Source organism: Macaca fascicularis, chromosome 6, assembly GCF_037993035.2.
Source record: "Macaca fascicularis isolate 582-1 chromosome 6, T2T-MFA8v1.1".
In the NCBI taxonomy this organism is placed as follows: Eukaryota; Metazoa; Chordata; class Mammalia; order Primates; family Cercopithecidae; genus Macaca; species Macaca fascicularis.
The window spans coordinates 14,799,068-14,826,259 of record NC_088380.1 but is presented as its reverse complement, the minus strand read 5'-3'; the positions used below and the strand labels follow the sequence as shown (position 1 = coordinate 14,826,259).

The 27,192-nt window shown below is 46.4% G+C and overlaps 1 protein-coding gene and 1 long non-coding RNA gene across 6 annotated transcripts in view; one reads left to right on the top strand and one right to left on the bottom strand.

The window, feature by feature from the left end:
• TRIO (trio Rho guanine nucleotide exchange factor) overlaps window positions 1-26,579 on the bottom strand; it is a 366,877-nt gene extending 340,298 nt beyond the window's left edge. Inside the window, exon 1 of one of the 5 annotated variants that reach the window (XM_045394729.2) lies at window positions 26,039-26,579. In XM_045394729.2, the coding sequence (XP_045250664.2) occupies window positions 26,039-26,195 (157 nt within the window). In that variant the 5' untranslated portion in view covers window positions 26,196-26,579. Of the gene's footprint in view, window positions 1-21,801; window positions 21,824-26,038 lie in introns of those variants that run through there. The other 4 variants (XM_045394733.3, XM_065546102.2, XM_045394730.3 and 1 more) reach the window with 4 other exon arrangements.
• Window positions 24,240-24,540, top strand: LOC141406960 (uncharacterized). The gene is made up of 2 exons (XR_012413588.1): window positions 24,240-24,379; window positions 24,487-24,540. It is a non-coding gene; the product is annotated as an uncharacterized lncRNA (long non-coding RNA).
• Window positions 26,580-27,192: the final 613 nt, after the last annotated feature.

Genomic DNA, 27,192 nt, shown 5'->3' with positions numbered 1-27,192 from the left:
GAATCACCTGAACCCAGGAGGTGGACATTGCAGTGAGCCAAGATTGCACCACTGTACTCCAGGGTGGGCGACAAAGCAAGGCTGTCGCCAAAAAAAAAGAGAAGCTTTACTTTTAGTGACTGTTTAGCACATAGCAGATTCTCAGCAAATGTTCGATGCACGAATACGAATCAAAGATTGTTTTAAATAAAAGTCACACTGAAGGGTTAAGGGTTCAAGCAACTAGCTAAGGATTACCAAAAGCAAATGTACAAAAATTTTAAACAAAACCAAACTTTTCTAACTACAGTATATACAAACTACTACAATCTCTCCATTGAATTTTTTAATACGAAAGAAAAAAGCCAGATATTATCTATATTATAAAGCTCTCACAAAGAACTTTTTTCTCTCTTTTATATGTCTAGTAGGAAACTTAACAAAAAAGAAAAAAGGCTTTCCAAACATGTTATAACAGAAATCGCTGGTTTGGATAAAATACAGAAAATGCATCCTAGGATTACAGATGAGCTCCATAAGGCAATTCCTTCGGTGCCTGCCAAAAGCAGCCTGACTTCAGATCTTCTTTCACCTTTTCCATCTCCCTCTCCCCAACTTCACTGGCTTTCCATTAAATCACCTGGAACCCCACTTTTCTAAAAGACTGTCTCTTATGCCTATGAAAACTAGCTACCACTTGTTTCTAGTAATAAAGCCTTTCTAAACTGCTCTGCCTAACTACCACATCACTCTACAGATGGTCACAACACAACTATATGTTTCAAGTACAATCAACTTACAGATATTATCAAGAATCCCAAAATGCCATTAAGTGCTTATCACTTTAATTTTCCAAAGGTAGATTTGAATCTATCAGTGGGTGATCCTTTTTTTTAAGAACTCACAGTGAATCTAACATGAGAAACCATAATTAAGAGGTTTAAAACAATTTTATTACCACCACTGCACAAAGTAAGGGTGAACAAGTTACACTTCATGTCACAGACGTATGTTTGATGAATAACAACTCAAGTGGTGCAGATGAATAGAGCAAAGAACACCAAAGACTTGACAATCACCCGCAAGAGAAACCAACGTCTAAGAATTTATGAAACAGGGCAAGTTATTTCCTGGGACTCGATGGTAAAGACAGAGCAGTAACCCAAATTTTTCATCTTTGAAATTTTTCATCTTTCAGTCACTATAAATAATACCTGGGTCAAAGGGGAGAGCGGTAGGCATAATCAGAGATGATCATCAGAAATGACATAGTCCTACAAAAGCAAAGGAAATACAGAGACACTTCCTTAAAAATATGACTCGTGTCCTACTGAAGAAAACTGTATGAGGAAGAGCATGATGTAAAAATAAAAATGGGAAACCTTCCACCTAAAAAAGAGAAAAGTAAAAAAAAAAAAAAAAAGCAGTCTTATTGCCCATTAAGAAAGAATATAATGGAGTCGAACAAAAGTAGACCAGGATATCTCAAATTTCCCTTTAATTCTGTCCAACATAAAGAACGAGAAACTTAAACCACGCATTCACCTCAAATAACCCAATTAAAAAGCAAAAATCAAACAGCAGTAGTCAAAAAACTAATCCCCTAAGTAGTGACTCCACGTGCAAAGTCCAGATCGCAGGTAGGACAGTGGGCAACTCCTCCCTGTCGCACAGTTCTCTTCCCACCCCGTGGACAGAGACTATGGTCTGCCGCCAGGAGCGGAACGTCAGACAGACCTTGGGTTTCTCGGAGACACTTCCAAAGACACATTTGCACTTCAACACAGGTTTTTCCAAAAAGCAAGCTGAAACATGGACGGGTAATTAAAATGAGAAGATGGCCACCCAGATGGACATATAGTAACATAAACTGAAATGTTTAAACCACAAATGATAGCATAACTCACAACCCATGGCACTCACAAGTCCAAGAAGCCAAATAAAGCCAGACCAACTGAATGCTAGCTAAAAAGGGCAGAACTCAGAATCAGAAGAAACAGGAAGAAGACATGCACCACAAACACAGCACTAGAAAACAGCACCCAGAGCCATACAAGTCATTCTGCTGCAGAGAAACAATCAATTGGACATCCATCCTCCTGAAAATCAACTACAGTACAAGGAGAAACGAACCGATTTCTATCAGGCTAAGTCTCAATCTGTTGGCCAATAGGCCAGATTCACTTGGGAATCTCCTATTTTAAAAACATGATGAGTAATGTACTTGTAGAGAGCCTACTCAGTTCACCTATGTGGGACCTCCTATTTGGGGGATTTTAGGATAAACTTTTCTTCAAGTGAATGTCTTGCATTAGGCTGTGTGAACAGCACACAAAGCTCGGTCATGAATTAAACACACGGCATATCCAGTTCTCACGGATGATAAGGTTCATGAAATCAGTGACAGCATTTCACTGATTTCAGGATGACACACTTGAGTGCGAGGCTGTGAGTGTTTACGCCTGCAAACACCGCCATTTTTCACAGCTATTCTGGTTTCCTTTCCAATTGTTCTAGAAACTTTTCCAAGGATCATGCCAGAAATTAGTAACATTCTTAAGGGTACTAATTTCAGACACATCTGAAGAACTACCTTGTAAACCCCATCTCAGCTTCTTCCGTTCCTGATTTGCTATGGCTTAAATACCTCCTCAGTATCACACAATTATCAGATGATTCTGACATATGGATTAAAAAGCACAATCACCAATTAAAAAAAAAAAAAACTTACAGATTTAAGTCAATCTCTACTAAGAAATGAATGCTCAGTACTTAGGTAAAGTAAGGGTACTTGCTCCACTGGTGGTGGGGGGCAGGGGGTGAATGCTGCCAGTCACAGCTCTTCATGGTGCACCCACCCAGAACCAAGCTCCTCTTCAAGGGCACCAAGAGCTCCTTACAGGCCCTTGCCCAGCCTCTGACTCACGCCTATCCCTGGGCCTTAGTCCATGTGGCCCGCAAGCTTTCTCTTCATAACGTCTGGGGCAAGTCTCAGTTCTTCCAAGGCAGGACCCAGAAATTAGCATTTTCTAGTGCTAGTATTAGCCCAAGCCCTAGTGACAGGTTAAAGGTTTAAACAACGGGTATCTTTTCCTAAAATACTTTTGCTTTAACAAGACTGTTTTTGGAATCCTACTTTATAGAAACAGTCTGACCTATTTATGAAAAACTGGGTTGGCCTCATATTGACGTGTGTGATTTCAAACAGCCCTGCAGCCTGCTTTCAGATTCGTGTAAATAAAGTTTTGACGCCAGGGGAGAAGTCCTAAAAATGGAAGTGAATTATGGAAATGGGGAGACAAGGCAAGACCTGAAACATTCTTAAGTGGCTCATGAACAGACTCCTGTAAAAATATACCCAAGAGCTTAGCGAATCTTACCAATGCCATCTTCCCCCCAGAGGTACTGTTCCACAGCCTACTCATTAGGAAACAGAAATCAACTCATTAACACAGAATAGAAACACCAGAAGCAACTAGATCTTAAATCTCAAAGGAAAGCTGATAATGGATGTTTCTTCACCCTCCACTGACTGATCAAACCCAGTGATCGGTCAGAAAATATTACTTAGGGTCCACCGGAAGCCTGGTCAATCTAGAGACTGAGGAATTACACAGAAGACGTAAGCCCAAGAATGGGTGCTTGAGGACTAATTATTAACAGTGAACAGCAGTTAGATCGACAGCAGCCAAGTGAACACAGCCCAACAAACAGGGGCAGCTGCTTTTACTGAGACCTCCCTTCTCTACTGCCGCCTATGCCCATATTCCACAGACACGCACACCACATTCATAAGAATCTACTGTCTCCCTTTCTCCTTTTTCCCCTCTCCCGAATTTCTACTGGAGAGGACATTACGCCATAAAATGGCCCAGCCTCTAGCCCAGGTTTGCTGGCTCAATAGTTACCACATCACACCAGCCTCCTGAGACAAGACAGGGAAACTGGCCACTGGACTTGGGGATGTAGCAAGCGCTTGTTCTTGCTTTTGGCGAACATTTACTAAGCACTGACTATGTGCTGAGCACTCAGGGCAGAGGGATGAGTAGGCGTTAACCTCAACATGAACTGCGGCTCAGGAAAGAAAATGTCAAGAAGAAATCATGTGACGCCAGGGCAGCTGAGCCAAATCGATTTTTAAGGAATAATATACCACAGTTTAGAAAAAGGGATTAAATTGCCCCCAAATTAAGAAGCATCACACTTATTTGCTAAGCCAAATTTATTAAGATCATCATAAAATGCGAATTTTAAATTAGACAAAATTGTGCTTAAAGGGGATTGGGATCAAGCAGAAAGAGAAATTAAGTGTCAAGAGACCCCACCAAGTGACAGGACACCTGAGAGACAGGAAGAGGACATGCAGAAGAAGACAGGCTCAGACCCAGGGCCTTGGGGCAGAAAAAGGGGGTGCCTCCAAGGCACGGCTTACCCCCAGCTGAAGTTTGTAGTGAGGAGCTAATGCAGAATCCAACGGACTCTCCACCGGGAGCATCCCCCTAAACTCTTGCCCCAGAAATCAGACTCATCTCTGACTGCCTCCAGCACAGTTCAGCAATGGGCAATGGCCATAAGTGGCACCGTCACTCTTAAGTGGTCAAAGAAGAATGAGAGACAAGAGAAATGCAGGAGAAAGGAAGAAATGAGAAAAAGAGGAGTTAAAACAGAATGATAAGGAGTCCATTTACAGAAGAAAGGCATTCATTCCCTCAGCAGGTCTGGGTGCAGCCCACGTCAGCAGTCCATGTGGGCCTAGCACCCACCTACCATCCCAGGCTGGTTGGCGTTCCTACCTCTGGAGGCTGGGAAACCCAAACCCACAAGGCTAAGAATGACACCACCAGTAGAGTTTACTGTGCAGGAGGGCACCTGGGGTCCAGGGCCCTTTGTGAAAAAGCATACTTCTGGGCAGATGCAGCTCTGTCTGCGAAGGGCTGCAACCCTTCCCAAGAAAAGGTTGAGAATGACCTCAGGGTGAGTCACTCTCCTAAACAAAGGAAAGTCCCTTTGAAGGGTCCACAGAGACACGGTGCCTCAGAAGGAAAGACAGAGGGTCAACAGGAAGAATAAAATAAAAATACAGCTGCACTATTCACAACAGCAAAGACATGAAACCAATCCACGTGCCCACCAATGGTAGACTGGATAAAGAAAATGTGGTACATATACACCATGGAATACTATGCATCAATAAAAAAGAATGAAATCATGTCTTTTGCAGGAATATGGATGGAACTGGAGGCCATAATCTTAATTAACACAGGAACAGAAAACCAAATACTGCATGTTCTCACTTATAAGTGGGAGATAACGGTAAGGATGCATGGACATAATATGGGAACACTAGACACTGTGGACTACCAGAGGGTGTGGGCATGGGTTTAAAAACTACACATCAGGTATTATGCTCACTACCTGGGTGATGGGATCCATATTCCAAACCTTAGTATCAAGCAATATTCTCACATAACAAATCTGCTCGTGTATCCCCTGTATCTAAAATAAAAGTTGAAATAAAATAAAAATAAAAGTAGAGCTACTGGGAAGCCTAAAGTGGTAACACGTGTAGAGGAACAGCTTTGATCCATTTGATTTCCCTGAGAGTGCCCTTCCTTCCTTTGTCGAGAGACAGCAGCTCCACAGCCACTGTGCACCCAAGGACCACCTGGCAAGGGCCATCTGTTCCGTGGCCTGTGCCTGTTCCAGAACCAGGGTTCTCAGGGGCCTCACATGCCATTAGTGTTTGTAAAGTAACTAAACAGGCAAAATGACAACAACACTTCAGGGCATGGGGCCTCTATGTAAAGAGTTGAATTGGACTTAGGCATGCAGATACTCCAACGATGACATTCCTCTGGCAAGAGTAACTGACAAGGCAACATTACAAGGAAAAACACAATCATAATGACACCAGTGGGTCAGCTGACAGAAACAAAATTTTGATCAAAGGTAAAAGTTTACATTTCCCTACTAATGAGAAATAAGATCATGGAAAACTACTTACTCTTTAAATCCAGTAGTTTAAGAGGCCATTGTTTAAATCTGCCTGAAGCAATTTCAGGAAAACAAGATCCTGAGCTTGGTACAACAGAGCCTTTCTGCCCTCAAGGAAAATCGGATTCCTGAACAATTACTACCATCAGTCTCACCTCACTACCATGACATGTGGTTTCACAGAACCAAACAGCCTCTCCTGAAGCCATGCAATTCAATACCCAGGCAATCTGATTCCAATGTATTTAAGCTGGAGCTAGCCCATTCTGCTGCAGGACAGTTACCAGGAGGTTGAGCCAACCTTGTCTTGTAGTATCAACATGCTCATCAAGGAAATTATAGCTTATTTCCACACTATGTCCCTCACTCCTGTAATGGCTCTAAGCCCTTCTGATAAGACTGTTTTTCAGATGCTTTCTGATATAATTACCTAGCACTTTTATAAAAAATTTTCTAGCATTGACTCGTGCCACTGTATTCCAGCCTGGGCAACAGAGAGAGACACCATCTCAAAAGAAAAGAAAAAAAAGAAAATACCCTTTAGTGGTTGATGACATATAAAAACACCTTGGAAGTGACTATGCTGCCTAAATCTACAGGATCATACAATATATGCAAGCAGAACTGCACTTGCAAAGGAATATTATATGATTATTATCAAGCCAGGAGATAAAAATTATCCCTGACCAGTGCTATCAAAATAATAAGACAGGCTTTTTATTCTATCTATCCAGGGAACTGAGGGGGAAAAGTAACAAATTATACTAGCAAAGTTAAGGAAGCCACTCCTAAAATGCTTTCACATATCACACTGTGTATGTGGTATATACAATACCCATTGTAGATCTTACTCAATATGAACTCTGCCATTTTTATAGGTAAAAGAACAAAGTAAAAACTGATATCTTCAATGTTCTCAAGTGTCAGTACAAAGAATATGGGCTAGGAGAGTGTTAAATTACAAGCCATCTGTTCTGATAATTTACGACATGATTTCTCTAATCTCCTTCAACACTACACAATATCTCTATGGCAACACAGTGACTTCAAATGAGAGTTTGAAGGGCCAATTGTGCCTTCAGTATGTTCAGAGCAGGAAGCTCCTCCACGAGCCAGGATCTTCTTCACGGAGCACATCCTCATCATAAAGGGACTGCATTCATTTTCTCCACTCTCTCCAGAAATGTGAATGGAATGATTCTGCAAATGGCACTTACACCTTACTCCAAATTGGCCATGATTCCATAACCCACAACTAATACTGTGCCTTGGCATAACTCAATGGTTCCTAAACCTAGCTCTGCATCTAAATTATCAGTAGAGACCAGGCATGGTGGCTCACACCTATAATCCCAGCACTTCGGGAGGCCAAGACAAGCAGATGGCTTCAGTCCTGGAGTTTGAGACCTGCCTGGCCTACATGGCAAGACCCCATCTCTACAAAAAACTAGCCAGGCATAGTGGTATGCACCTGCAGTCCCAGCTACTCAGGAGGCTGAGGTGGGTGGATCACCTGAGCCCAGAATGTGAAGGCTGCAGTGAGCCATGATCATGCCACTGAACTCCAGCCTGGGTGACAGAGTGAGAGACCGTCTCAAAACAAATCACAAGTAGAGTTTTTTCAAAATACATATTCTAGGGGCTTAATCTAGAACCACTAAATCAGAATCTCTAGGGATTCTATATTTTTAAAGAAAACTTTCCAGGAAATTCTGAGACAATCTGAGTTAAGGAACCACAGGCATAAATCACAACAAGCATCTACTGCACTTCTACCTGAGGCCTGCTCTGGGCCAGCGCTGGGGTCAGAGATCCCAGCAACTCAAACTCACAAGCGAAGGAACAATTACGACCCAAAGGAACCAGTCCAGAATCCAGTTCTCACAAGGTGCCGTGCCAACACCAACAGGCCTCAAGAGGCTAGGACAGGATGGTCAAGTGCAGTTTTCCAAAGGAAAGGATGCTTGAGCTAAGTTAGGAAAGGAAGCCAGAAAGAGGTACAGGTACATAGAGCACAGAACACAGAGCTGGGTGTGCGACAGGGGCTGAACAGGCCAACAGGGGCAAGAAGTCCAAGTTTCCCAGGAGGTCCGCACAGCTACAAAGGACAGGCTGATCTACAACTAAGAAATGTGTGTTTGAGCTAGGCGCGGTGGCTCACACCTGTAATCCCAGCACTTTGGGAGGCCAAGGCAGGCAGATCACTGGAGGTCAGGAGTTCAAGACCAGCCTGGCCAACATGGTGAAACCCCATCTCTACAAAAATTAGCCGGGTGTGGTGGCACATGCCTGTAATCCCAGTTGCAAGGAGACTAAGGCAGGAGAATCACTTGAACCCAGAAGGCAGAAGGTACAGTGAGCCAAGATCACACCACTGCACTCCAGCCTGGGCAACAGAGTGAGACTCCATCTCAACAAAAATAATCAGTGTGTGTTTGGGCCTCACATGTGGCCTTGGTTACAAAGTGCCATTCTAGACCATGCAAACAAAAAGAGGAGCTTCAGTGGGAGAAAGGGACGAGTAGGGAAGGAGATCTGAGAATTCTGCACTAGTCTTCACTAAATTCCTTACCTGTAACACAAGTAAAATAGGCTGTGTACCAGTAAATGTGTGATAAATGGGAGTTAATACATGATGTCTTTTTAAGAGCATCTCAAATTTCATTTTCACCTTGAGGGCAATTTCAATTAGGTAGACTTGAGCTAGCTGATCATCTTTTATGATTTTAATTTCTACATTATTCCCCAGCACATTTTTAAAAGAGGCCAAAAGAGAGAATCTGCCTAATCATCTCGCCTCTTTAGACTATAAACTCCCACTGGACAGAGTATTATTTTCGTCTTCTCCAGATGTATGGCACCTGGCATGTTGACGTTGCTCAAGGGATAAACAGCTCATTCATTACACAGTGTCATGTATATTAAATAATGTCCATAAAGTCCTTTGAAGATGAAAACTACTTCAAGAACTAAGTAATTCTGAGCTAGGCATTTGAAACTGGGAACAAAGATGACAGTCCAAACATCATGAAAAGGTCACCACCCTGCGGGAGGCATTGCACTAAGAGACTCTTGTTCCGACAGACTTCTGGTCCCTTTGCAGGCATTCTACACAGCAGACCAACCCCAACCTGCTCTACGCGTTCTAATGTATATAATGGGGAGAGGGTTTCAAAACACTACAAAGAACAAAAGTCCTTAGAAGCTCGTTTCTTTCAGGGACTGTGCCCAAAATAAATTTCAAAGCCACACAAATTCTTCTTTCTGCGATGTCTCTTTTTTAATTGAGCTGGAATACTCTGTATGAAGTGTCAACTCAATTCTAAAACAGGCACAATGAAAATTATTGCAACAGAGCATATGCGATTTTATGCAAATTAATGCCGTTTCTGTTTTAGAGTCTAACAACATACTCTATGTCTCGGTCTGTACGCTGGTGAGCAGAGGTGACTCCCAAATTCAAGAATATAAAGCTTGGCCAGACGCAGTGGCTCATGCCTGTAATCTCAGCACTTTGGGAGGCCGAGGCGGGCAGATCACGAGGTCAAGAGATCAAGACCATCATGGCCAATGTGGTAAAACCCTGTCTCTACTAAAAATACAAAAATAAATGAGCTGGGCGTGGTGGCGCATGCCTGTAATCCCAGCTACTTGGGACCCTGAGGCAGGAGCATCGCTTGAATCCAGGAGGCAGAGGTTGCAGTGAGCCAAGATCATGCCACTGCACTCCAGCCTGGCGACAGAGCAAGACTCCGTCTCAAAAAAAAAAAAAGAAAAAGAACATAAAGCTCACACTAGCAGAAAAACATTGACACTGACTTTTAATGTTAATATTATTTTCAGCAGAGCATAGCAGAAAAGTTGCCTCTCCCTTCGACTTTCCCAGAATGTTTAAAAAACAATAAAAACTAAAGTATTATCAGTTTCCACTTTTTCAGTTATGCTCTTCACTATCTCAAAAGACACCACCAGGACTGAAACAATCTATAGGGAAACAAAGTCTCTCTCTTTTTTTTTTTTTTTTGACTGCCACTTCCTGAAAAGTTAACCTAGGGTTTTCCACAAAATTTCCAAATACACCATCAAATCACAACTGAAACCTGGTCAAATCTTATCCACAATCCCCTCCTTCAAATAGGGGTGATTTCATTTTTTCTAACACCAAAAGAAGGGGGAATGGGAGTAGAAAAAAATTGAGTCAAATTCCTCCATGTGAGATGCACGTCAGAGGAGGAGACACCAGCACAGGCGGATTCCGCCTCCGGCAGAACCCACTGTACACGTGGTAACCGTGTCCCTATAGCCACCTGATCTGGGGCAAGTTAAAAAACCTCTCTGAGTTCCATTTCCTGAGGTATAATGTTATCACTGCCTACTTTGTAAGGGGTAGGAAAATTAAGTGGCTTTTTGTTCTTTATTTTTATTTATTTATTTATTTATTTAAGAGACAGGGTGTCATCACTCTGCTGCCCAGGCTAGAGTGCAGTAGCACAATCATGGCTCACTACAGCCTCAAACTCCTGGGCTCTAGCAATCCTCCCACCTCAGCCTCTTGAACAGCTGAGACTACAGGCGCACGCCACCAAGCCCAGCGAATTTTTAAATTTTTGGTAGATAATCTCACTATGTTGCCCAGACTGGTCTCAAATCGCTAGGCTCAAGAGATCCTCCCACCTTAGCTTCCCAAAGTGCTGGGATTAGCCTCATCACTATCTAATTCCAAAACATCTCCATTAGCTCAAAAACTTTCCCCAGAACGTCTGACCTATTAGCAGTCACTCTCACTACCCCTAGTCACGACTTTTTACTCCCAGATTTTTTTTTTTTTTTTGAGACGGAGTCTCACTCTGTCACCCAGACTGTAGTGCAGTGGCGTGATCTCAGCTCACTGCACCCTCCGCCTCCTGGGTTCAAGCAATTCTTCTGCCTCAGCCTCCCGAGTAGCTGGGACTATAGGCGCACACCACCATGCCCAGCTAATTTTTGTATTTTTAGTAGAGGCAGGTTTCACCAGGTTGGCCAGGATGGTCTCGATCTCCTGAACTTGTGATCTGCCTGCCTTGGGCTCCTAAAGTGCTGGGATTACAGGTGTGAGCCACAGCGCCTGGCCTACTCCCAGATTTTCTAATATCAAAAGCCTTTCTCCATTAAAATACTAATAAGCAAATTATGATTTTTTTCTTGCTAAAATGTGTAATCATAGGAAGTGTTGCTAGAAATACAGAGGCCAAATTTTCCAGAACACAATCTAACAAGCATGAGGATGTTTATGGGCAGTACAGAACTTAATATATGAAACTGAGACTGTCTCCCCAAGTCAGGGACCTAATATCCATGTCATCATTTAATGTAGAAAAACGAAGAACAGGCCAGGTGCAGTGGCTCAGGTGTATAATCTCAGCCCTTTGGGAGACTGAGGTAGGTGGATCGCTTGAGTCCAGGAGTTCAAGACCAGCCTGGGCAACACGGCAGAACCCCATCTGTACAAAAAAAGATACAAAAATTAGCTGGGTGTGGTGGCACATGTTCCAAGTCCAGCTACTCAGGAGGCTGAGACAGGAACTTGAGCCCAGAAGGTGGAGACTGCAGTGAGCCGAGACCATACCACTGCACTCCAGCCTGGGCAAGAACAAGACCCTGTCTCAAAGGAAAGAGAGAAAGGGAGAGACGGGGGGGGGGGGGGGGGGTGAGGGAGAGCGAGGGAGAGACAGGGAGAGAGAGGGAGACAGGGAGAGAGAGCAAGACGGGGGGGGGGTGGGCGGGAGAGGGAGAGGGAGAGAGAGAGAGAGAGAGAGAGAGAGAGAGAGAGAGAGAGAGAGAAGAAAAACACAGAGCAGCAAATGAAATCTAAGATCTCACCCACCACTCCATGATTTCTGGGACTGAGTGCACATAAACTCAGTTCCCAGAAATCCCGCACTGAGGCTGAAACATAGCTGCCTTGAATTTACTGCAGGTGGTTTCTGAGAAGAAATATTTAGTCAATGAAGGGCAGTAAGCAACAGTCTTTCAAGTCATGACTCACAGCTTACTCCAACACATGAACTCAGCTTCTTCTCCTACTTGTAGAATGCAGTGGATCCCTGAGAAAGGTCCGCCTGACCCATCCTCCTCTACACACCCATTCTCACTGGCTCACCACTTTCCTTTTTATTTCTTCTCTTTGGCAATTTGTACGCTGAGATGAAGATGACCAACTGTTTTTCCCACAACAGGTGTCCTTTTTATAAACTGTACGAAATTAATCTCCCTTTCTTTTCTGGCGACTCCTGATTTTTCAATTTTGTGCTTCGACATCACCAGAAAGTTAAGCTGTTGATGGAGTCTGGCAGCTCTTTTCTCAAACATGCCCCTGGGGAACTGCAGAGCATTACTTCATCTGTTTTGTTTGGATGACTAACTGACAAGGCACTGAGCTGAACAGAAGCTGACCACTAACTGCTGATTTGAACAGTTTAAACTTGGGGGTGGAGGTTCATTTATCACCGCAGTATGGGTTAGCATTCTGAAATTAGGTTCTGCATACTGAGGATTGAGTGAGTAAGTAAAGGTACAGAGGATAAAAGGAGCCAGGATTTTCACTGTCAGAGAAGGGAATTACAAATATGGAAGAGGAAAGACTAAAATGCACCCTGCGGTACTGTACTGGAATTGGAGACACTGAGTATAAACACATGGTTTTTATTACCGAGAGGACGTGTGCACATGTGTAATTAACGTCTATATGTATGCGTACGTACACACACAAACATGCATACACTTCTTAGCTCTGTCTACTGAGAGGCCCTAAAAGCAATGACAACTCAGCAGCAATGAACACGCTTAGTGCCTAGATCGTGTTTCTAAATACCATTCCCTACTAAAATGAACCATTTCTCCAAGGGCTCCTTGGAGAAATGGCTGATCCCAGCACTGGGGCAAGGAAAGCGCAAGGTGCACCTGGAACAGTTTATTGTGCCAGAAAGTAAGAAACTGCTCCAAAAAATGATGGAGACAGGTCACAAAAGGTAAAAGAGCCAGGATGAAGGGGCTCCCATTAGCCAAATCTTAGATAATTAGAGCATCCAACTAAGTGACAGCAAAGGATTATAGCTCATTGCATAAAACAGGAATTCCTGAGGCCACACTTACATAAATAAAGAAGTGGAAGAGAAGGAAAGCTCTACCTTACAGTACAAAGTCAACTAAATACAAAAAGAATTACAAAGTTAGAAAAAAAAGTCAACATTTCGCAACCATCATATTAACAACTGATTCAGGCGAAGATTATCAAATGGATGCTACAAATGAAAGGGAGAAGAGGAACAGCCTCAAATTACCTCCCCACAAAATGCTAACCAATGACAAAGGGACAAATAAGGTGGAGAGACCTGCCAGTCATCACCTGAACCAAGTGATCAAAGTGCACATCAGCACAGTGGGACAGTGGGTATCACATGTTCCCAGACACAATGCTCCAAAAAGGATGCAGCCCTTCTGCCAAAAATGCACAGCCTGAATCTACTCATGAGAATCGGGCAACCCAAACTGGGGGGCGGTCTTTAAAATAACCACCCTGTAATTGTCAAAACTATCAGGGTAACAAGACAGACAGGTTGAGGAGATGCTCCGAATTCAAGGAAACGGAAGAGACACAACAAACTAAACGTAACATGGTCCTGAATGAGATCCTGGACCATAATTTTTTTTAACTGCCAAAAAGGACAATCCTGAGACAATTGGTAAAAAGGTGTTAGTGATTTAGATCATGATATTGTATCGAAACTAATTTCCTGATTATGATCACTATGTAAGAGCATGTTCTCACTCTTAGAAAATACACACTGAACCATTTAGAGGTAAGGGACATCATTGTATTTGTAACCTACTCTCAAATGGTTCAGAAACAAGGTAATATGTAAGTTATCTATATCCAGAAAGAGAGACAGAGGAAGACAAAGCAGAAGTGGTGAAATACTTACAACTGCGATCTGAGGCTGTTCTTGCTTGTTTGAGCATGATGAGCTCTGGCTTCTCAAAGTTTACCCCCTCCGAAATAACTCTGGATGCAATCCACAATTAATACATGGACCAACTAAATGACCAAAAACTACACAGCAAAGGCCAGGCGTGGTGGCTCATGCCTGTAATCCCAGCACTTTGGGAGGCCGAGGCGGGTGGATCATGAGGTCAGGAGATCGAGACCAACCTGGCTAATACGGTGAAACCCCGTCTCTACTAAAAATACAAAAAAATTAGCCAGGCGTGGTGGCAGGCGCCTGTAGTCCCAGCTACTCGGGAGGCTGAGGCAGGAGAATGGTGTGAACCCGGGAGGCGGAGCTTGCAGTGAGCCAAGATTGCGCCACTGCACTCCAGCCTGGGCGACAGAGGGAGACTCTGTCTCAAAACAATAAAAATAAAAATAAACAGCAAAATCACAATTCAACTAAGTTAATTCGGACCTGAGCTTTGTATCACCTTTACTAGTTTAAAATAAAAGATATACTACAATAGCAGGTCAAAAGCAATCCAGGGTCTTAAAGGCCAATCCTTTTAATTCTAGAAATCTTCTAAAGGTAAGAATTACATAAAAATGTAAAAGCTTGAAAGTCTGAGAAACTCCTAGGGCAAACTAGGAGGAAGTGACTTGTAAATGTTTAGAGTGCAATCTACCTTCTAATTATACAATGTCTGCGTTCAAGAGACCAAGATTTCAATCATCCTGACTGAAATATTAAAACTCCAAAGTAAACGTGGAGTCGCACAGAAAAACAGAGCATATTCCCAGTGTGGAAATGATGCTGGAACAACAGCTCAGAAGTTTTACGTGGGCATAAACCTGAGCGGGCATCCCATAAAATCATGCCATTGACTGTGAGGGGACCACATGAGGTGTGGCTTGACGAGAACGCAACCCACACACAGAACGGCCTAGGACACGTGCCTAAGGCAGTGGGAAGGAAATGACCCTGCTTCCCCTGACTAAATATCATCTACATGCACATTTTGATGAATAACAGCAAAAAAATGAGTGGCTACAACGAAACAGCTATATATAGCAAAACCAGGAGTGACCACACCCATTTTATAAAACCGACCCCAAAAAAGCAGCTCAGTGGCGCCCTCCTGCCCCTCTCACTCCTGGCCCTGTTCCTCTCCTAAGTTAGAAAGGAAGCCCTCGTAGTGTTCTAATGTGTCACACACAGCAAGAGCTGAGAAACCTCTCTCCCCGGCCAGCCTCTCCCCGCCCTTCCCGTCCTCCCCACCCCCACGTTAACGGCCACAGAGATTTCCTATCCAGCACTTGAGTCCAAGTCCAGACAGCCAAGAAAACAGAGGGCCAAGATTTCAATCAGAATTTCTCCCCAGACCGTGAGCCGGGGGAGCCTGTAAAACTCAACAGAGCCAACATGCCTGCATTGGAAAGCTGGGACTGCTAGGGTTATTTATGTAAAAGGTAACATCGGTTTTAATTAGGTGAGAAGAGGAAAGGCACAGAAACTAAATTACAGGGCCCAAACCAACATGAGAAAAATACTTGCTATAGCCTGGAATCTTTCACTCAACTTTTATTTGGTGTGAGACTTGTAAATTATAGCTTTGATCTTCAACACACGAGTATACACAAATTCAACTTTCAGGATTTTAAAATGAAAATCCAGGAGGCTGTGGGATGCTGTATAGAGTAGGGGTCACATCTACTCTCTCCCTCCATGAGAGAGGGAAGTGGCATGGAGGGGGCTTTGTAATCTGCCAGCCCTGGACTTAAATTCCAACTCGAGCCCTCACAAACAGAGTCAAATCGGGCAGGCAGGTCACTTGCCCTACCAGAAGCAGACATCCTCATCCACAACCCAGGAATGGCATGCACCTGCTGAGGGAGGGGGAGCTGCATCTATACAAGGAGAAGTATATAAAACACTCTGCACAGTGCCTGGCAAAGTACAGGCCCTCAGATGGTAAACCCAGTGGTGGCAGTACAGAGATAACAGTGAAGAGGAAGATTTTACCAGGTTTTCTTAGAGGAGAGGATGGCACTTACAGCTTTGGGAGAAAAGGAAATAAACAGTATCTTAAATCTCATCCTATGATATCGCAAGCAGGTTACTACTTTGCAGATGCGCTTATTTTACTTTCCTATGGAGCACAATTCCAAAGGTGCTATCTCATCCCCGGTGACAGGGGTCCCGGCCTCTCATGCTGCTCCCTGGCAGCTGCTGTTAAAGATTTAGAGGATAGCAAGGGTGTGGCAAGCATGGCCAGTGGCAGGCTGTTGCGAGGCTGCCATCCTACTTTCCAAAGGCTCCATGTCCACTCTGCAGGTTATCACCGCAAATCTATGTGATCTCACCTCAACCTTGCAAGGCTTTCAAAGGTTTCCAGCTCTTTGGTTCAGTGGACAGTTCCATCTCACAAACAGCCTGAACCTTATGAGAATTCAGCCTCCAGCAGAGCTGAAGCTGGACCTAATAAACAATGCCATGAGGTATGAGAGAAAGGCCTAACAATGAATCCTGCAAATTCTGCAATTAAATATTGGAAAAATAATATGTATACCAACCAACTAACAAAATTCTGGCACTAAATGACTCTACAGTGAAGCCCCTGCCATGAAGAGCGGCTCTCCTATGGGCAACCCATCAGGATGCGCTGATCTGAATTGGCACGTGAGTAAAAGGTACAGCCTGAAACCATCAAATTAGTGCCCATTCTCCAGGTTCCTGGACCCAAGGCATATTAGGATAAGTGCAACAAAATGTAGATGGAGGTGAAGTGACTCTTAAAAAGTGTGAAATACAGCCGGGTGCAGTGGCTCACGCCTGTAATTCCAGCACTTTGGGAACCTCGAGACAGGTGGATCACAAGGTCAGGAATTCAAGACCAGCCTGGCCAAGATGGTGAAATCCCATCTCTACTAAAAATACAAAAAAAATTAGCTGGGCATGGTGGCGGGCGCCTGTAATCCCAGCTACTCGGGAGGCTGAGGCAGAGAACTGCTTGAACCCAGGAGGTAGAGGTTGCAGTGAGCCAAGATTGCACCATTGCACTCCAGCCTGAGCGACAGAGGAAGACTCCATCTCAAAGAAAACACACACAAAAAACTGTGAAATACATTGTGCCCCTGTGCAATCTGGGTTTGTTTTTTTGTGTGTGTGTGGTTTTTTTTTTTGAGCTAGGAATGCTCCCTTGCATGCCAGCTTTCATCACTCTGGTACTGAAAAGGGCAGCGAATGCTGGGAAGAATTTCTCATCATCATGAATTTAAATTTTTTAAAAAGCTACCTACAAATGAGAAATCTATTTGTTTACTATTAGACTAATGAGGGATTTTTTTCCAGTTATTTAGATGTCAAAATATTGGGCAATTTACACTTTAGAGATTTTATTGTGTAAAGCTAGTTAGGTGGAAATATTTGTAACACTCCAGTCAAAGCATTGTTTTTCAATATTTGTGTGGTAGCTTCAGAATAAAAAATAGAGGAATTGGCTGGGCGCGGTGGCTCAAGCCTGTAATCCCAGCACTTTGGGAGGCCAAGACGGGCGGATCACAAGGTCAGGAGATCGAGACCATCCTGGCTAACATGGTGAAACCCCATCTCTACTAAAAATACAAAAAAATCAGCCGGGCGTGGTGGCAGGCGCCCGCAGTCATGGCTACTTGGGAGGCTGAGGCAGGAGAATGGCATGAACCCGGGAGGTGGAGCTTGCAGTGAGCCAAGATCGTGCCACTGCATTCCACCCTGGGCAACAGAGCGAGGCTCCGTCTCAAAAAAAAAAAAAAAAAAGTAAACACAAATAAGAAAATGCAAAACTTCCAGAATGCAAATGCCAAAGAGCGCCCTCTCACAGGTATCAGTGGCGTCCTTCAATGGCAGCAGCAATAAAGAATCATTGTGAACTTGAAAAAGTGGATGGGTCGGCCGGGCGCGGTGGCTCAAGCCTGTAATCCCAGCACTTTGGGAGGCCGAGACGGGCGGATCATGAGGTCAGGAGATCGAGACCATCCTGGCTAACACGGTGAAACCCCGTCTCTACTAAAAAATACAAAAAAAATCGCCGGGCGAGGTGGCGGGCGCCTATAGTCCCAGCTACTCGGGAGGCTGAGGCAGGAGAATGGCGTGAACCCAGGAGGCGGAGCTTGCAGTGAGCTGAGATCCAACCACTGCACTCCAGCCTGGGCAACAGAGCAAGACTCCGTCTCAAAAAAAAAAAAAAAGAAAGAAAAAGAAAAAGTGAATGGGTCAATGTAAGAGGAAGTAGAGCAAAAAACAATGGAGATCAATTTATACACACACTGTTTTGACCAACATCTTAATGACTTCTCATATGCATCATTTTCAAATTACAATCTAAACATTTTGCCTGAGCATTCATGTCATTTATACATGTCCTTTCATATATACTAGGAAACATGAGTTCTTTGAAAACAGATTTCAAGTATTAGTCTCCGATACATTCATTCATTCTTGCACTGAAATCACCTATTCCACAGAATTCCAAAGTGGGGCATTTTATGACTTTCCAAGAGATATACATACATACATACACACACACACACACAGAGTATGAAAAACCAGGCACCGACAAACCCCACCTAAAAACATTTTAGGATTACACGTTTAAATTTGAATTGTGTTTTTCTCAAGTTCACGCATAGTTTTATTTTATGGTTATGAGTCTTAAAAGTAGGTAGGGCTAACACTTCACAAATTCATTTATTAATTGTCAATACTGTGAAATAGGTCGCTGTCAATTATATGCAAGAATGCCTAAGAACAGAGGGCAAATGATCTCCTATAGATACTCATGTAGGAACGAAGCCCTCCAGATGAAGCTGCTTCTTTCGCACCAGGAACTGTGAGGAGCTGAAGATCATCCTGCATGGGCCACTTGTCATCTTCGATCTGGACAGCAGCACAAATCACAGGAGTGGGAAATTTTGAAGCAGCAAAAATGGTAACTGTCCCTAGCTAAAGATTACTGTCTTTTAAGTCAGCAAATTTGACTTATACACCAGATGGATTTCCAAGTTAACACGTATTACAGAATCCCAGGAACGAATCTTTATTTCCCCCTATCTATCTTTAACGTTACCCTAGACTACCCCTGGCAATTATAAGAAGGTAGGTCCTACATAGCAAAGTATGAACGCAAGTATTAACTATCTTTCAAATCAATATAAAATCTTTCCAAATTAACTCAATTTTGTTCAAGTTTACTTAAAGAATAATTACTTATATCAGCTTTGGCTTTTGTTGGTATCATTGGTTCTATCTGCATTTCCTCGAATACCAGTGAGGCTGAATATGTATTTTTTGGCCATTCATACTTCTTTGAATTGTTTGCCTATTTTCTTTCTAGATTGTCTTGTCTTACGTGATTTGAGGGAGCCCTTTATTAACCACATATACATAATCCTTTGATTTAATAGATTTTCTCCCAGTTTACTATTAGTCTTTTTTTAATGTCACATTTTAAAATAACATGCAGTTAAACTGTGTGTGTGTGTGTGTGTGTGTGTGTGTGTGTGTGTAAAGGTCTGTGAATTTTAACATATGCAGCCGCCACGACCAGAATACAAATCAGTTCCCCATCCTTCACCTGCCTCCTGCCTCCTTGTAGCCATACTCCTCCACGCCCCCAACTCCTGGCAATCAATGACCATCCGCTTTGTTACTACGGGTCTATCTTTTTGCCAACGTCATATAAACAAACTCACACAGCATGCAGCATTTTGAGACTGTCTTCTTTCACTCAACATTAATGGAATGGCTGTACTATAGTTTGTGATCTATCCACACCTACACAGTTTCAATGCTAACAACAACAGACAGACAGCAGTGGGACCCTTGGCCTTCCCCGCAGCGAGGCAGTAATGGAGCAGCACTAACTCCCCCTCCTTTCAGGAAAGGGGGTCCACAGAGTGGCCAGGACAAATCTGCTGCCGCTCACTGAAACCCCTCCCCAAGAGAAACCTCCTGCAATCCACCCCTGTCCACAGCAGGGCTACAGACTGTGAGAAAACAAGCCTGATCAACTCATGTGGACGCCGCAAAGCCAAAGTACCCCAGACCTGGAATCCAGTCTTTGGGTTGACTAAGTTTTCATGAAAGCTTTCTCTGTCAGTGTAACTGCTAAAATGCACTCATTTATGACAAAGCCCAAATAGGAAGATGCCTCCAAAACACCAGCTCTAGACTACTTTGCAATCCTCCCCCACCAGACAAGAGTAGACATGTGGCTAATTAAAAGAGTCAGTAATCTAAAACTCAAGTATGTTCATCACCAAAATGAGGTTTTACATTTCCACAGCCCCTCTGCCATCAAATGGCACAGGGAGAAATCTCAGAGGTCAATGCCCTCCGCCCCCCGGCTCGTAGCCTCACTCTGGCTTGCTCTCTCTCCCCCCACATACAACCTTTCCCAGGGGGCAGGTGTTTAGTAATTTGGGTTTCAAGGGGCTTCCTTATGTGGAGAGGGGACAGAAAAGAGGAAATTCAGGTAACAACACAACTATTCAGTAAGCAAATTGTTTCCATGAATGAATGAGAAGTGAAAATGAGTGTTTATGCACTTGTTAACCATTAAACGCGAGAGCAAGATTCCCCATAAGCAAGACTGTCTGCACAAAAGGCTCAGTAACATCAAAAAGCTGGGAGTCCCCACTGGAGAGTCTAGCCAGGTATCTCCCTTTGAGATTTACAAACTGGCAGGGAGCTGGGCACCTTGGCAGTGAGAGCAAAGTCCTGTTCTGTGCGCACAGGGGAAGGAGACCAGGGGTCCAGCAGGAAGCCAGTAGCACATGCAGGGCCCCGCAGGCCTCTGTCCACTCCTCTGTGCTCCCTTCCCCTCAGTTCAGAGGCACAGCAATAGGAATTGCCAGAACAGCTCCCGCTGAGTAACAGCAGCCAGAATTCCTAAGTGCAAGGGTCACTGGGAAGTCTCCCTGTTCATTCCCTCTCCCAGTGGCCCACTGAACAGCACGTAAGCAGAACTAGAAAAGGATGAAGAGAACCCTGTGGCTGCACATCTAACCCGCTTACCCCTTGCTCCAGCTGGAGACCCAGCCTGGTCCCTGCAGCCCATTAATTAAAATGAGGCTGAAAAGATTCAAAACACAGCATCTCCATCCACCAGGCCAACCACACCATCACCCTTGTCAGTTTGGCCAAGTCTACTCAGCTGAGTACTTGGAAGAAATGGGAGGACGAGGTCAGAGCACTCACTTTCCACCAGAATACACTGGGATTCTCCCGCAAATCCAAGTCTTCACTGTCCAGGGAGTTGATACTATTTCCTGTCAGTTTTTTAAAATTTTGTCAAGACGATGCACTTAAGGAAATAAAAGCCAATTCATTATAGAATTGAGGAGGAATGGGGGGTGGGGTGTTATCACTGCTTTTTCTAGTAAAACACAGCTCATCCCTATCAACAGCAGTGAGTTTACCAGGCAGTAAAATGTGGCTATTGATTAAGAATTAGACTTTTCTCCGAAATTCTGCCAAGGATATGAGATACAATTTTATTTTCTCGATAGTCAAGTAAATGAACTTAAAGTAAATATTGAATACAGCTGACTTAGATTATGACAGCTTCAAACACATCTTTCACTTGCAGTTCAGAACAAATCTTGAATTTATGATAACATTTAAAAAGTCAAAAAAGACCACTGAAATCACCTATTTTCAGCATACATTTAGGAAACATATTTAAACCACATGCTTCATTTTGAACACCACCACCGTCTTCATTTAAATCTTGGTTAATCATTTAAATGGTGGAAATGGCTTCTTTAAATTTTCATTTGAATCTTAAATAGTTAAATTGCGAAGGGAAAAAATACAATACCCCACATCAATACGTCCGTTTACAAGGTCTCAATGAAAAGCTTCTTTCAATGATGACTTTACTGCACTTCTTTGATTTCTCGAAAGTCACTTACAGGAATTTTAGAAATCGCCTTGCTTTCCTCTAAAACTGTGCCACCTAAAAAGGAGAAACTAACATTCACTATCAATTACATTTCCTTCAGTTTCCGTTTTCAAAATATTGAGGGTAACAAGGACCCACTTTGTAATACAATCATTATCGGTGCTCACAACCACCAAAGCTGCCAGGCTTCTGAATACCCACAGAAGTAGCACAGCCCGCCCCGGGCCAACTACCTCAGCGGTGTTAAAGGCATAAATATGAAGAAAAGCTTCCCTCCATACTCCTTGAGGAAACCATCGTATCAAAACATATAAAGGTATGTGTGCTTCTCCCTCACTAACAGACTTGATTTTCTTCACATGTTCCCTGGAAGGAGAGGGGCAGCAGGAGGAGTCCAGAATAAGATTTAATAATGAAAGAAACCAAGCACGACAGGACGTGATGCTTCTGAATAACCACAAACCTTTATTCTCCAGATATTCATTTAACGCCAACCTAAAGAGTACCAGGCAGGTTAAAAATAATGCATTTATGTAAGCACCCCCACCACACACACAGTCTTTCGCAAGGTTAAATAGGGAGCGCTGAAAGAATGATTTATTGCCACGAGAACAGAGCCCCAAAATAGATTGGCAATAAAAATGATTGGTCCCAGTGGGGTTGAGAACTAATGTAAGCAACGTCCTGGCTATGGGAGGCGACCAGGAAACAGCACCAGGGACCAGGGCCCTGACTCTGTCTCCACCCAAGTTCCAGTCTGGGGGACAAGTCATGAAACCTCCCTAAGGCTGATTTCTCATCTGTAAAATAAAATTAAAACAAGACTAGCTCATTTTTGCGGTGTCCTTTTTTTTTCTTCTTTTTTTTTTTTTTTTTTTTTTTTTTTGCTTTTGCATTGAAATTGGTTTTACTGTGCTGAGCTCTGTGCAAAGGAGAAAAGTGAAGTTCAAAATTCACTAACACCTGCAGAAAATCTCTCACTGCTCTTTAACACACAAGCACCAGGACCTGACTCACATTATTACAACTCAATCCACTTGAACACTAATTGGCCTGCCTGCTTCATGCCAGGTCTATAAATAGGTGATCAGGATGGTCAAAATGAATAGGGAGTGCCAAGGTCCCGAGCAGAGAACGGAATGACAGCATAAGAAATGAGACCTTGGGTGAGGTGAACCTGGGTGGATGCTCAGCAGAGGAGAAGCGCACCAGGGCTCTGGAGCCCTGAATTACCCAAAGAAAAGCGGAGAACAAGGATTAGGCACTGAGGGTTCAGAGAAAGCCAGAGTCCACAGGCAAAGGGGAACAGCCCCAAGGTCATCTCCTGGACCCCTCTCCAGGGCAGCAGTCCTGTCCCCTGAGCCCAGCTCCAAACCCTGCCAGGTGACAGCACCTCTATGTGAGCATTTCCAGTAATGGAGAAATCACAGGACTATTCACTCTATTTCTGAACTTCCCTTAATTGTTTAAAAGTTCTATTAAAGTCTTCTCTTGCTTCACCCAACCACTGGTATTAGTTTTCAATCTGTGGCTACAAAGACAAAGTCGAATGCGGGCAACAAGAAGGAATTTAAAAAAAGAAAGAAAATCAGGCAGCCACGCAAACAGAGTTTCAGGGCTGAGAAAGGGAAGGCCACCAATGGAAAGCCTTTGTCTAAGTCAGGTTGGCACTTTCAGTACCAGGCTCAAAAGCACACCCTGATCTGTCCTCCCTAGTCAATGAGAACCTATTTTCCCATATTTCTGCGTCTTAGAAAAAGAAACCCAGATTTCTGATGGATTTGACTACATTCTCCTCAGCTTCCTCACCTGGTCAGCCCTGACCGTTCAAACCCCACTCCCACACCCACTCATCCAACAGAATGGCCCCTCTCTGCCCCCTGCTAGACATCGTTGGCCTAGATGCTAGAGCCAAGATCTAGGTCAGGGACTCAGAGCTGCCCAAAGGAGATTTCACTTTTAAAAAGACGTTCCAGGCTATCCCCGGAATGGGACGCTGCATCTGATGATACCTACTTAAGTTCTGCCCTGGCTCGTGGTTCTAAGTGAAACAAGTAAAAGTTAAGTTTGTCATTTCAGAGGGGGGAAGAAAGGAACAAGCCAGTGAGCAACATTACCTGGTTCTGACCCAAACGGAACATGAACAGGAGCCCCAGCGGCTGGGTCAGCACAGGCCTAAGCAAAGCCAAGAGCAGACGACAACTCCTGGAGAGAGTCACGCCGACAGGCAGCAAGTCTTCGGTGTCTTTTAGGGAGGGCTCTTAGCAGCAGAAGTGATTTTTCTACTATGCATAATAGAGATGTAAAAAAGCCTGGTCTCACAAGCACCAAAAAATCCATCTCCAACGCAGAAGAGCCTTTCTAACAGCTGTAGAGGAGCTGAATTCTGCACAGAATCTATTATTCTGTGACAGGTGGTAGAGAGAAAAAGAAGACAGGCTAGACTTTAGCTTCAGGGCATGAATGGAATACGTCCCAGTTCTGCTATTAAGAGGTAAGACGGGGCTGCTCTACCTGGCCAGTCGCACCGGGGAAAAAAAAAAGGTGGGGGTGGCTTTCTTTAGAAGGAGCTCATGTTTTCCTAACCTTTGCTTTCTGCAGGGACCTCACAAGGAGAGTGAGCACTGGGGAGTAGATTAACCCCAAGCTAACACTGGACAGTCGGCTGTGTCACTCCTAGCCACAACCAATCTGCTAAAATGAATCAAAAATAACCCCGCCTAGCAAAGATCAAGACAACCAAGGGAAGACAGTACTAAACCAGGTATCTACCAGCACTGCTAACTTCTCACTCTCACCATCGCCCTCCCGCTGCAATTGCTCCTTGTGACCCGGATTGTGGAACTGATCTCACCGAATCTGGGGAGGTGATTTTCAAAGAGGCCACGGAAAAGCGTGAGCCGCCGACCTCCCGCGCGTCCCCCAGGGCAGGGCTGCTCCCCTGGCCCGTCGGTGTCCCCAGCCCTGCCGTCCTCCCCGGGGCCGCCACCAGCACCCCCGCCCGCCTCTCCAGGCCCCGACCTGGCCCGCCCTCCTCCGCTCTCCAACGCAGAGTCTGCATCCTCCCTGCCCCGCACCCGGCCCGCTAAGGATTGCGCTCTGGGCTGCGGGCCCCGAGGCCGCCGCCGCCGCCGCCTCCTCCTGCTGCTGCTGTTCAGCCGACGCGCGAGCAGACGGGACTGGGCGCGGGGACGCGGGACACGGGGACGCGGGCCCGGCTCGCGCGGGATCTGGGCCGGGGCGGGAGGAGGCGCCGCCGCTGGGGTACCGGGGACGCCCTGTCACGCCCCCTGCGCAGCAAACCCGGCGCCCCTCCCACGGACCGGTCGCCACCCGCGCCTCTCCCGCGGCCACCTCCTCCACGCCGGGGTGGACTCGGGGCCACCTAGCACTGCCTCCACCTCCACGCCACCCATGCAGTGCCCCGCGAGCCCTAGTCCCGCACTGCCCCCCCGGGGCCACGTTCCCAGCTGACCCTCCCGGATCGTCCCCGGAGACAATGGCTCACCGCGCCTCCCGGCCCTCTGAGCTTCAGCTCGGCCACCGTTCCCATTCCCTGGGCAGTGAATGCCGTGACTGCCCCGTTTCACAGAAGTGTAGACCGAGGCTGGGGAGATGACAGGCTAGCGGGCCAAGCAAAGAAACCCAGCTGCTACTGGGATCGAGGAGGGTCCAGGTACAAATCAGGCACAAACAGGCACAGATCAGAGACCAATTTCCCGTCCCGGAGCGGCCCCGGCTCAGTCCGCTCGGTCTCCGGGGTAAGAGCCTCCGCCCACGCCATCTCCTCCGCCGCCGCCTCCTCGGTCCTCCAGCGAAAGAGACAAAGAGCCGGCGCCCCAGCCCGCGAAGCCGCGGCTGCCGGGAGCGGGAGACCAGGGGATTCTGCCCTGGAACGAGGGCGGGTGTAGGGAAGGCGAAGTGGTGGCGTTCGGGCCAAGCTGCCGCGCGCCGGGCTGCGCGGGCAGCGGGACACGCGGATGTGGGGCGGGCAGCCCCGGCGCGTGGAAGCAGTGGCCCCAGGCGAGAGCGTGCGGGCCCCAACGGACGGGTGGGCACCGGCGCGTGGTGGCCGGAGCTTGGCAGCTCCGCGGCGGATGGGCCGAAAGCTTGGGGCAGCGCCGCTGGGCTGGCCAGCCGCTGTTGCACTCACCGGATCGGAAGAAGGCCGCGATGTCGGCCAGGTCCTTGGCCGCCTCCTCGGCCCCCTCGCCTGCACCGCCCCCGCAGCCCGAGCCAGCCGCGCTGGCCGCCGCGGCGGGACCGGAGGACGCGGCGGGGGCGGCGGCGCCGCCGCTGCTGCCGCTCATGGCTGCGGCGGCGCCCGCGGCCGCGCCCGCCTCGGGCCCCGCGCCCCTAGCGCCGCGTGCCGCCCGCTCTGCGCCGGGCCTGGCGGCGCCGAGCACCCAGCTGCCCGCGCCCGGCGCGCGGACGCAGAGCCCCGGGGCGGCGGGGGGCGGCGGCGGCGGCTCGGCCCAAGGAGCGCGCCCACATAGACGAGGACTCCGCCCGGTAGCCGAGAGCTGGCCGAGGGGCGGGGGCGCGGAGCCACGGCCTCCGGGGCCCCGGCCGGAGCGCTGGCAGCAGTGCGCGCCGCCCGGACGCGCAGTCGCGAGGGCGGGGGCCCGTGGCCGGCGAAAGCTCCGGGATCACGGGCGCCGGCGACTGCCGCGAGCCTCCATCTTGATTTCAATGGGGAAGGAAGGAGGGGGAGGGGAAATCACGGCCGAGGGAACCCGGGTGAAAGGAAAAGGGAGAGCAGGGAACGGAGAGGAAGGAAAAAAAAAGAGGGGCTTCGGGAATTTCCGGCGAACCTCGTCAGGGGCCGAGCGTGGGCTCGGCGGTGGGCGGAGCCTGGGGGGAGGAGCGGGGCGGGAGGGGCGGTGCCGTGTCGGGCTGCTGGGCGCCCGCAGGGCCGGCCGGAAGGCTGCGGGAAGGTTCGGTTTGGTTCGGTCTCCCTCACCCAGGCAGCTGCAAGCCTTGAAAGGATCAGGAAAGCTCTGACCAGCCCGAGCGGACCTTCTCAGGCCCGGCATTGCGCCCCCCACTGGGGCCCTGGCTCCTGCACCGGAGCGCTGTCCCCTGAGCGCCGAAGCGTTTCGTCGTCTAGCCCGCAGGGCGGGGTGACGCGGTCCGGGGCGGGTGCCTCCCTCGTGGGCGCAGCGCCGGCCCTGGCTCGGGGAGGGGGCTTCTTAATAGTTGTTGAGTGAACAGAGAGGGCCTGATAACAGGTTATCTACTCCAGTCCTGGAGTCCACGATACTCCTACGGGTACACAGCTCTCCTGTAAGATGGGATTCCTCTCGG